Below are 10945 nucleotides of genomic sequence, written 5' to 3'. Positions count from 1 at the left end.
CACACACTAGTTGCCTCCCGGACACTACTTGGAGCACCAAAATGCCCACTAGCACTTTTGCCTCACTAATAACATGGAGTTGTGCTAGTAGTATGTCAAAGTTGTCCTATTGGTGTGCCAAAATGTCACACAATGGTGGACAAAATGTGACGAACAAGTGTTTCTACTAGTGTGGTGAATTGTCTGACGATGTAGAACAAAGAGCATACTGGTACATGACTTTATTGAAAGTTGTCCTAACACTTCAAAATCCTTGACATCCAGCTCAAGGTTTTACTAGTTACTAGTATAGTCTGTGTCCTCACTAGCAGAAAGGTTAGCATACTAGTACAAGTACATGTTGCTACTGTGGCAAAACTGTGCAATAATCCCCAGCTGCCTGCTATGAGTACTACTACTATTGACATAATGAAATTCAGCTAGTTAACAGTGTGAACAAGTAGTATAGTTGAATGCAGATGTCAAAGGTGCTGAGGTAACCCCGTTTGGAACCCCTACTTTGAAACCCTAAGCCTGTTTTGAAACCCTACTTTGAAACCCTGACCCTGTTTTGAAACCCTACTTTAAAACTCTAAGCCTGTTTAGAAACCCTAACCCTATTTTGAAACCCTACTTTCAAACCCTAACGCTGTTTTGAAACCATCCTTTAAAACGGTAACCTTGTTTTGAAACACTACTTTGAAACTCTAACCCTGTTTCGGAACCCTACTTTGAAACCCTAACCCTGTTTTGAAACCCTACTTTCAAACCCTAATGCTGTTTTGAAACCCTCCTTTAAAATTCTATTCTTGTTTTGAAACCCTAACCCTATTTTGAAGCCCTAATTTGAAACCCTAGCAATGTTTCGGAACCCTAATTTGAAACCCTAACAATGTTTTGGATCCGTAATTTGGAACCGTGACGCAGTTTTGAAACCCTGCTTCGAAAGCCTAACCCCGTTTTGAAGCCCTACTTTGAAAGCCTAACCCTGTTTTGAAGCCCTAATTTGAAACCCTAACCCCGTTTTGAAACCCTAATGCTGTTTTGAAATCCTAATTCGAAACCCTAACCTTATTTTGAAGCCCTACTTTGAAACCCTAACCCTGTTTTGAAACCCTAACACCGTTTTGAAACCCTACTTTGAAACCAAAACCCTGTTTTGAAGCCCTAATTTGAAACCCTAACCCTGTTTTCTAACCCAGGGACAAATGATTAAAAAGAACCAAAAACACAAATTTAACAAAATGTCGATGAAAACTGAGCATTACTATCTTTGTATAGACAGAAGCTTCACACATACATGCAAAAAAAAAAAAAAAAAGACCATCAAATATCTTTTTAAAATCAAAGGCATTTATTGCGAAAAATGCACTTGACATGGAAAAAAACAATCAAGTCAACCACGGCTCATCAGTACAAGACGATGGATCATGATCACATGGTCGAGTTCGGCCAGCGCGGAGCATGACTTCAATGGCACCAAAGGCCTGTAAATATTCTGCACAATATAGAATTAGATAGACTTTTTTCTTTTCATTTGACTGCTTGCTGTACACAAAAGAGACCTGACTCAGTCCTGATGAGCGTCCACGCCGCTTTTTTCTTTCTTTCCATGTGTAGAGCTACATACAGAGGCCTCCCCCGAAACACACACTCAAAACTCACTCACACACATTCGTACCCCATAAAAAAACATTTTCACCGTATCGGAGTGATTTTGACATGCAAAGTTCAGTTTGTTGTTTGTGCTGTGCTTTTCTTCCACGTGGACTACTAATAACTTGTGTAACTTGCGAGTCCAGTTTTGCTCCACTTCAACTTTGACCTTAATCTACTTTGCAGAGTTGCTCCAGATGCACGGGATTACCCACAATGCACCGCGCCTCCCTGTCTCTCTCGTCACTGCGAGCGAGAGCTTCTTCAACTCGACGCGTTTGTGCACTTTTTTGTTTCACTGTTTTCAGGGAATCGAGGAATCGGTTTGTGCTATGAGTGTCGAAATATTCCCGTTTTCCAGTTTTCATTCCAAGAAATGTGCTGAAAAGTTCTCCAAAAGAAGACACCTGGGAGTTTGCTCTTGTTAATGTCTTCAAATTTATCGAGGTCTTGATGCAATAGGACTCATGAATAAACGCCTAGGAACTACTTTTATGATTACCGCCGCCAAGCATGGCAGAAAGATAAGATTGCCGATCCAAATAAAGTGTTTCTTTTGATTGCTGTTATCGTCAACTTGCATTGGGGGTCAAGCAAGCAATGCAGTAACCGGCCAAATCCAGCTGATACTGCACCTTCAGGGCTGAAGTGAAACAACACAGCCGTACTTGTCACCATTTTTCAAACTAGTACATTTGTGGTGCCTTGACTTATGCCTTGACCCGACATTTTGATCTCTGACAATTTTGCTTCGATTTGTGAACAAAAATTCAAGATACGAGCGCTAGATGCCAACTTAACGGACTTAACTCACATCACAACATGCAGCAGTTTGGCACATAGCAGTTAGCAATGCTTTACAAAAGAGGCTTCGAGCTGTTTCATGCCACTACTATCTGGTTTACTGTTAAACTAAACATAGAACAAGAGAATTAAATGTGTATTAGAAAAACAACTTATTATGAATCTCTGCTAGCTTAATGCTAACACAAAATGCAAAAAGCCATAGTAAGATTGATAGTTGTAGTGTCATAACCCTTAAAGCAAAGGGATATTTGAACTCAAACTGTGAAGCAACATATGTTGACAGATGCTTACTGAGTCAGTTGTGAAACTCTTCGTGTGTCAATGATTGTATTATGCTGCCCCCTGGTGGCCAAAGCGCACACACTGTGGGGCTGGAACGGATGAATGGAATTCCCATTCATTTCAATGAGGAAGATTGATTTGAGTGTTTTGAGTTACAGGCGGGGTGACAGAACGAATTAAGCACGCAAATCAAGGCACCACTGTTATTTGTTCTCGTCTTTTCCATATAGATCAAACAGTAAAAAAAATTTGACACCGCCCAGTAAAATAAAACTGCTCATATGTAGCGCTCATTATTATCCAATCAAGTCCAAGTTAAATAGTAGAAAGTACATCTGGAAACATTTGAAGTAACTGTAATTAACTACCCAAAAGTTTGGCTTCAGGGCAAAAAACAATGCAATTCTTTTTTGAACAGATGACTCCATATCTGTTTACAGGGACCTTCAAAATGTTGCAGTAGACATGCCAGGCCAGTAGGTGGCGATGTGTGCACACCAACTCCTCCTCTTCCATGATCTCATCCAATACCGTTTTTAAATAAACTTTGATGGCGCATACAATTTACATTTTGATCGTAAGAATTATGAATCCCTTAGTCTTTACACACGTTTTAAGTTCAAATTTCAACTATTTTCAGTTTCAATTTACATGTAGTTTTTACCTGTCCAATATAACAAATATTTCTTTAAATCTTCTAAATTATCCAAAAAAAAAATCATTTATTTTCAAGGGTGATTTTTACCTTCTTATATCCATCACAACAGCTTCACGTAGGACTGTAGGGCTTAGTAAATAAAAAAATAAATAAAATAAATGCATGCTGACCCAATCAATGAGCTTTACCTACGGCCAACAATTAAAAATCTGCCTCACTCACACTTTACACACACATTCAGGATATTCATGCACATTCCATGTTCCTTTTAAGCCCTTCCCTTGTCACCGTGAACAGAACCTCAAGCCAAACACACACACACACACACAAGCACATACACGCGTCCACACATTCTGAGTCAAACCCTCGAGTTTGGCCTGGCTCTCCAAAAAGAGGGGGAAAAGGTAGATAGTGTGACAGATGTAAACTGGCTTGGACTGACTCTCAGGACATAGAAATTCATAAAGCAGACTGTACACTTACTGAAGCCTTGTACAAAAATATCAACAAGATCAGAGTTGCTTTCAAAGTTTTGGCAGTTGTAGAATGAAAAGCTTCCGTTCACACCGTCGGACTCTTTTGCGTCTCCACCTCATCTATACGACAATAATTTTCTTCACACTGCTGCTATGTCCTCTAAACTGTAGAATTTGAGGAGTTTTTTTCATTTAGCTAAACAAAAAAAAAGCTTGTTTGAAGCAAAATAGTTTTTACGTATCGGTTGACAATGGTCAAATCACATCGAGTGCAGATATAATGTTAGGCTGTATGAAATATCACCAAGTGCAATCTCATCTCTGCTTCCATTACACAAACACAAAAAAACAACTTTAACAATACAAATTAATCATCCCAAAAGTTTGTATACTTTTTTTTTTTTTTTTTACATTCAGCAAGCCATTTTCTTCCTCACTTAAAGCCACCATGTGCATGGGGGAAACATTAAATAGAAGAATAAAACCATTTCAGATCAATAAATATAAAAATCAATGATCAAATTACTTGTTGCACCTTTGTTTTTTAAAATACGAACAAATCCAGTGACAGATCACAGTTTAGGACAACACAAATATCAATCTGAACATTTATAAAAACAAAACAACAAAAACAAAACAAATAGAGAAAGGAAAACAATGCTACACACATTTTTCATCAACACATATTGAGTTTAAAAAAGAAATGTGTGCTTATTGCCACAAACACAATGATCCTGGTATGGTTCTTTGCAAAGAAAGAACGCACCAGAGAGGAGTTCTGAGGTCGCAGTTTGAAGCCGAGCCGATACTTTTTGTGCTGGTGGACGACACCTGGGAAGCTTTTGTATGTGTGCTCTTTGAGTGTGTGCGTGTGTGTGCCTTCAGTAGTCGCAGAGAGGAGCCCCTTTGATGTGGCGCTCCCGGGACGAGGACGGAAAAGTGCGGTAATCCTGGTGAAAGTGTGCTGGATTGAGACAGATTTCTGAAGACGTCTTGTGCTACCGTCTTTTCCTTTGATTTGTAAAAAGTCCACAGGAGGAAGCTTGTCGCTGACACTCAAATTTCAAAATCTTTGTTTTTTTTTTTTTCCAAGGTGAACAGCTCCTTAAGGCAGATTGGAAACCCCAATATCAAGCCAAGTGATTTTGCCCATCTTTTTAAAAGCTCTCCACGAAGCTGCCAGGAAACAGGCCGGTCCGTCCCGTCCTCTGCAGGGTGCCTTTGTACCAGCCGTCGTCTCGCTTCTTGTGGACGAACACCACGTCTCCCTGGCGAAGCTCGATCTCTGCCTCGCTCTGGGGCGGGTAGGGCACCACCACTCGGTACCTGCCCAACACATGGCGGTCAGAATGAAGTCAGTAACTGAAGCGGGGTACATGCATACTGATTTATAACGCCTTAAACCAGTGGTTCTCAAACTTTTTACAAAAAGTACCGCCGGAAAAAAAAATAGCACTCCCAGTACCACCATCAAGACCAATATTAAAATATAGTAGCGTAATAGGCCAAAGTGTTCATCCAAAAAATTAGACTGAGGTTTTATTCCCAAAAAGTATATTTCATATTATTCTAAGCCACTGTCACATTGTGTCCAGCTTGAACATTAAAACTAAACTTAAATATAGGAAATAAACTGTATAGTGGTGGCTTAATTCAGTTTAATCCATTCCGTGACCATGCTCGTAACTCAAAACACAAAACACACTCAAATCATCACTCCAGCTCAGATTGTGCACCTTCTGGAGTGTGCGCCATTGCCACCAGGAGGCAGTATCATACAGACAGAGGCATACTGAAGAAGAGTTTCAAAACTGACTCAGTGAAGTGCAGTAATGCTAATTTTAGTTTTTTTTTTTGCTGAGGATAAATAATTTATACCTGTGAGTATTGATAAATTGTCTGACTACATGTATTGCGTCATAGTTTGTGTTCAAATATCCATCGCTTAAAGGGTTATAATGTCGTGATTCATTAGCCTGTCTATGGCGTTTTTCATTGTGTAATTACTATTAAGCTAGCGGAGATTTCTAAGGCAAATTTGTGTGATTATTTTAAATAGCGATTGTAAGTTAAAGCAAAAAATTGGTCAAGCGGCGAATTGATTCCCAAAAAATTTGTAAGTTGGGGACCTCTGTACTTACAGTAAATAATCCTTCATTTAAAATACAGTTGCTCATAAAAGTTAAATAAAAATTGTACCTATATAAATGTTTCATTCTGAAAATTCAATGCAAATGTATCGAAGTAAAAAGTTAAATACAACTGAATTATACTTAGGCAGTGGCTCTTTTGCATACCACAAGTTTGAGAATCAAGTGGTTTGAAGCAAAATTTAACTGCTTGGTGGAAATGTGGCATTTGCTATATACTAACTTTCATAAGGTCTTGTCAGTGAGAGCACCCACCTTTCCCTGGACAGGGGTTTGGGTTCGGGCCGGAGCACCATGAGAACGCTGCTGGCTCGCGTTGGCGGGGGCGACATTGGAAAGTTTGTATCCAAGGATCCCGATTTCCTGTGCAGAGGTTCCAGGCCCACGGCCCCCGCCATGTCGATCTCGACGGGACACGAGCCGGCCCGCCCCTGAGAGACCATAGGACACGATCCGGAGCGGGCATGGTGGTGGTGGGCCAGATTGGTGGCCACCGTGCCTTGGCCAGCCAAGGCGCGATCGTGGGTGGGCGGGGAGGTGGGCGGTGAGCGTGGTTTCTTCTTGGCCGCTGCCCCTGACAGGAGCTTCAACAAACCTCCTGCTTTCCTCTCCTTCTGATGGGGGCAAGAGAAGGAAAAGTTAGGCAGAGATGATTACTACTATCTTCTTCTCTTCCTTTCGGCTTGACCCGTTAGGGGTCGCCACAGCGTGTTACCCTTTTCCGTGTAAGCCTCTCTCCTGCATCCTCCTCTCTAGCACCAACTGCCCTCATGTCTTCCCTCACGACATCCATCAACCTTCTCTTTGGTCTTCCTCTAGCTCTCTTGCCTGACAGCTCCATCCTCATCACCCTTCTACCAATATATTCACTATCTCTCCTCTGGACGTCTACAAACCATCAAAGTCTGCTCTCACTAACTTTGTCTCCAAAACATCGAACCTTGGCTGTCCCTCTGATGAGCCCATTTCTAATTTGATCCAACCTGGTCACTCCGAGAGCGAACCTCAACATCTTCATTTCCGCCACCTCCAGCTCTGCTTCCAAAGTGGTTAGTGAGAGTGGCAGTGTTACCCACCACTGTTGAAATTCACCCGCATTTGGCCGGTTGGCGTGTGTTAATGTCAAGCCCTGATTACCAGCCTATTTTATAGGACCTTTACCACCTCTGCTTTCAATGGACTGACTATATTGTATTTCCACTGCCTTGGAGTGTGCCACATGGCAGCTGGTGTTCTATGAACCACACAGTGGCAGTATAAACCCACAGAACTCTAATGTCAACTCAGCAGGAAGCCTTATGGAGCATTATGTAAACGCACAATCTAATTTTGCACTTGCATGTTCAGTCTCACAGTTGCAGGAGTTTGATTCATCCATTGATAAGGTCACATTCCAAATAGTGGTAGGAAGGAGACCGACCACATGCTTGCGAGAAGTGCTGCTCGAGATCCCAGTTCCTGCCCACCCGTCAACCTAATTCCTGTACCATTTGCTCACCCACGCTCAACAGTCTTGAAGAGTTTTTCCAGTAAATTATCCCAAAGATGAATACAGACGCTGACAGATCGCACGGCTTGCGGTAACTTTTTGCTGTCATGAATGTTTCTTCAACTATGGAGGCCGAGCAAAACGATTTGGTGGCAAACTCCTTTTCGTTGCCGGCCATTTGGTAGTTATGGTTTCCCTCAGGGGTCGTTATGATTGTGAAGCCATATAAATGTGGAATCGCCCCATCGTATCATTACATAGACACAACAAATGGATGGGTACCTAGTTTTGAAATCAGACGGCAATGAAAATAGTTTGTTAAAGTATTGTTTGATTTATTTTAAAAAGGGACTTGCTCACAATTAATGAGTAAAAGTGAAGAAAATTAAAAAAATTGTAACAGATCTTTAGAAAGAAACAGTTGTTTGAGCGAGCCACCTGTGATCATAAATGGGAGCAAAAAGCCTTCTTACTCTTGCTCATTGCTTATAATAAAATGAAACAGATTTTTTTTTAGGACTCACTGAAGCGCCATCTGACAAGCATCCATTGTTCTGTCTCCCAAATGTTCAACATGTGTGTGTTGTGTGTGTGTGTGTGTGTGTGAGTGTTCATAGCTGTCTGCCAGACATTATCGGATGTGCTTCATCATTTCCTGTAGATTCAGTTACACTGGAACAGCGGCCGCTGAGAGCAACAAAAGGTATCAAGTGTGATGATGAGATTCAGCGTGGATGATCATATGATCATATTTAGGACAGGAGGTGACAATTAATCCAACTGTTGTGGACTGAATTTCCCCATACCGCTAGTGGTGCTGAACAATTTGAATCTAGACCAGCAGCTGACAGACTCATCCTCAGACAGTTGACTGAAGGGTTGCATTAATAGTAAAAAAGCCAGCATGTCTGTGGAAATGTCTTCCTTACTGACGAAACAAGACACACTATAAACACTTGACAGCAACTTATTTATTACTTTATTCAAGTGATAAACAAGAAATTAAACCCATTTCAAGTAACTTGTAGGTGGTGAGAAAAATTGTGATAGAAACATGCGAAATTTAGATACATTTTATCGATTCTTATAGATTATTTCCACCAGTTGAAATAAGAACTAGAGCGCCTAGTGCTGACACAATATGGGCTTCAGAAACAGCTCTGAGTCAATACATCGCTTCTTTATTTTAGACTGCAGAGCTCAAGTTAGACACAATTGGGATATGTGTCACGACAGCGTAATTCCACAAAAATGCATGGAATCAGACCGGAATCAGGCCTCCTCCAAATGTGGACACAAATCTGATAACTCATATAGGTGCCAATATGAGTGCAGTATTCTATAGATGCACAGATTGGATATACAGTGGATATAAAAAGTCTTCACACCCCTGTTCAAATGCCAGGTTTTTGTGACATAAAATAAGAACACCAAGATGAAACGTTTCAAAACTTTTTTTCACCATTAATGATGTTCTACAACCTGTACAAATAATAATCATCATTATTTTTTTTTTTTTATATTTTTGAGAGCGAAAGCTGAAATAATGTGGTTGCACAAGTATGGACACCTTCTTATAACTATGGAATGTCGCTGTGTTCAGAATTACCCAATCACATTCGAACACATGTAAACGGGAGTCGGCACACACCTGCCACCATTTCAAGTGCCTTTTATTAAACACAAATACATTTCAGCTGTTCTAGTAGGCTTTTCCTGACATGTTCTTGGTTTTTGGCCGAAGGATTTAGGTTTTGTGCTAACAATGACTATGAACGATTATGAATTGAACTGTTCATAATTCCCTCTAACTTGACTAAGACCCAAGTTCCAATCTGAAGAAAAACAGCCCTAAAGCATGATGCTGCCACCACCATGCGTTACTGTTGGTGTGGTATTCTTTTGGAGATGAGCAGTGTTGTGTTTGCACCAAACATACTTCTTGCAACTATGGTCAAAAAGTTCAACCTTGGTTTCACTGGACCTTAACAAAACCTGGCATTTGAACAGGGGTTGGTAGACTTTTTATAAACACTGTACCTTGTCAATGAGCTCGACATCATTCAAATACACCACTTGGTGACATATACACACCCGCATCCACTCAAACAACACAAATTAACATGCTGAAAAACACCCGCATTAAAAAAAGCAAAATAATAGCAGACGGTGGCCAAAGGAGTAATGAGGTGGCTATCCTCATTTAAATTATTAGGTGGGAAGAGTCAGGCCAAGAAAGCAAAATGGTATGTAACATTTAATATTAGCATGATTTACATATTATTGTTTATTTTCACATTGTTACTGAGTGGTGTCAACAGTTATTTATGTACAATTTATGTTCTGTCAGTGGAAACACAACCATAAAGGACGTGTCATTTGAAAAGCACATGGAAATTGGATACAAGTATTAAATCGGAATTGGGCAATTGGATCTATAGGCTAATTCTATTCATAGGTTTGTGATGGGGTTGTGGTCCATACGTACAGAAGGTACTGTATATTTGATTGCCAAACCATTGGGACACCTGACAATTACACTAACAAGAAGTGAAACTCATCCAACCGTGCCTGTACGCATTCCTAACACACAAGAGACACCCAACCAAATTGGACAGACACGAAAATAGAGTACAAATCAAATCTGTAGCCGTGGCAGGAGAAGAGGATTCATTAATATCCGGGCCTCATGAAAAAACAAGAGCCATCTTAGAGTGGGATGATATAAACAAGCCTGCTGTTCCACCATCACAGAACTGTTTGTCAGCTAGCCATGTAGTTAGATTAGCTGTCCAACACAGCGGAGCCAGCAGTGAAAACAAATGGAGCTTAGACAGATGCAGAGCTTTTCACTGCCATCATTCAACGTGAGCATGTCCCGATTTGACACCCCGGGTTTCCACGCAGCAGACGAAGGCGGCAGAGGAGGCGGTGTCGAGACGGAGTTCAACATGAGTGCCATAAGGTGCGGGAGACTTACTGAAGCAGGTCGAGCGGGGCCACGCATGTATACATAGCAACACACACGGTGGCGTCACTTCAGACAATTCCAATGCTTTGCTGCTGTTAAAGCAGAAATGATTCAATAATTAGCTCTGTTACGTTTCACTGCTTTTGCTGGAGGGCTACAGCGTGGGCCAATTGAGAAACTATTACATTTTCAGAATGCTCTCCTGAACAAGCAATAGCCTTTTTATATTCAATTTGGCAAGTTTGTTTTGGAGATGGGAGTGTTAGCGAAATACAGGGTAATAGGCTGCCTTTGCAAGGGTTGAGGTGCTTTGTCTTTGTCTAATCCATCCATTTCCTCTTGTGTTTGCAGGTGAGTTGGAGCCTATCAGAGCTGTCTTTGGGCAATTTACAGTCCTCAGTGAATCTGACAAGCATGTTACTGGAATGTGGGAGGAAGCCAGAGTACCCGGAGAAAACCCACATGAGCACGGGGAGA

At 41.1% G+C, this 10945-nt stretch overlaps 1 protein-coding gene across 2 annotated transcripts in view; it reads right to left on the bottom strand.

Annotated features, from left to right (window-relative positions):
• Window positions 1-1310: 1310 nt before the first annotated feature.
• LOC133486861 (E3 ubiquitin-protein ligase SH3RF3-like) overlaps window positions 1311-10945 on the bottom strand; it is a 96062-nt gene continuing 86427 nt past the window's right edge. The window contains exons 9-10 of one of the 2 annotated variants that reach the window (XM_061792619.1): window positions 6264-6622; window positions 1311-5184 (exon numbers count right to left, since the gene is read on the bottom strand). In XM_061792619.1, the coding sequence (XP_061648603.1) occupies window positions 5016-5184; window positions 6264-6622 (528 nt within the window). In that variant the 3' untranslated portion in view covers window positions 1311-5015. The remainder of the gene's footprint in view (window positions 5185-6263; window positions 6623-10945) is intronic. The other variant, XM_061792621.1, reaches the window with a different exon arrangement.

This window comes from Phyllopteryx taeniolatus, chromosome 12, assembly GCF_024500385.1.
Source record: "Phyllopteryx taeniolatus isolate TA_2022b chromosome 12, UOR_Ptae_1.2, whole genome shotgun sequence".
Lineage (NCBI taxonomy): Eukaryota > Metazoa > Chordata > Actinopteri > Syngnathiformes > Syngnathidae > Phyllopteryx > Phyllopteryx taeniolatus.
The sequence above is the reverse complement of the archived record's forward strand: the minus strand, read 5'-3'. Positions and strand labels throughout refer to the sequence as shown.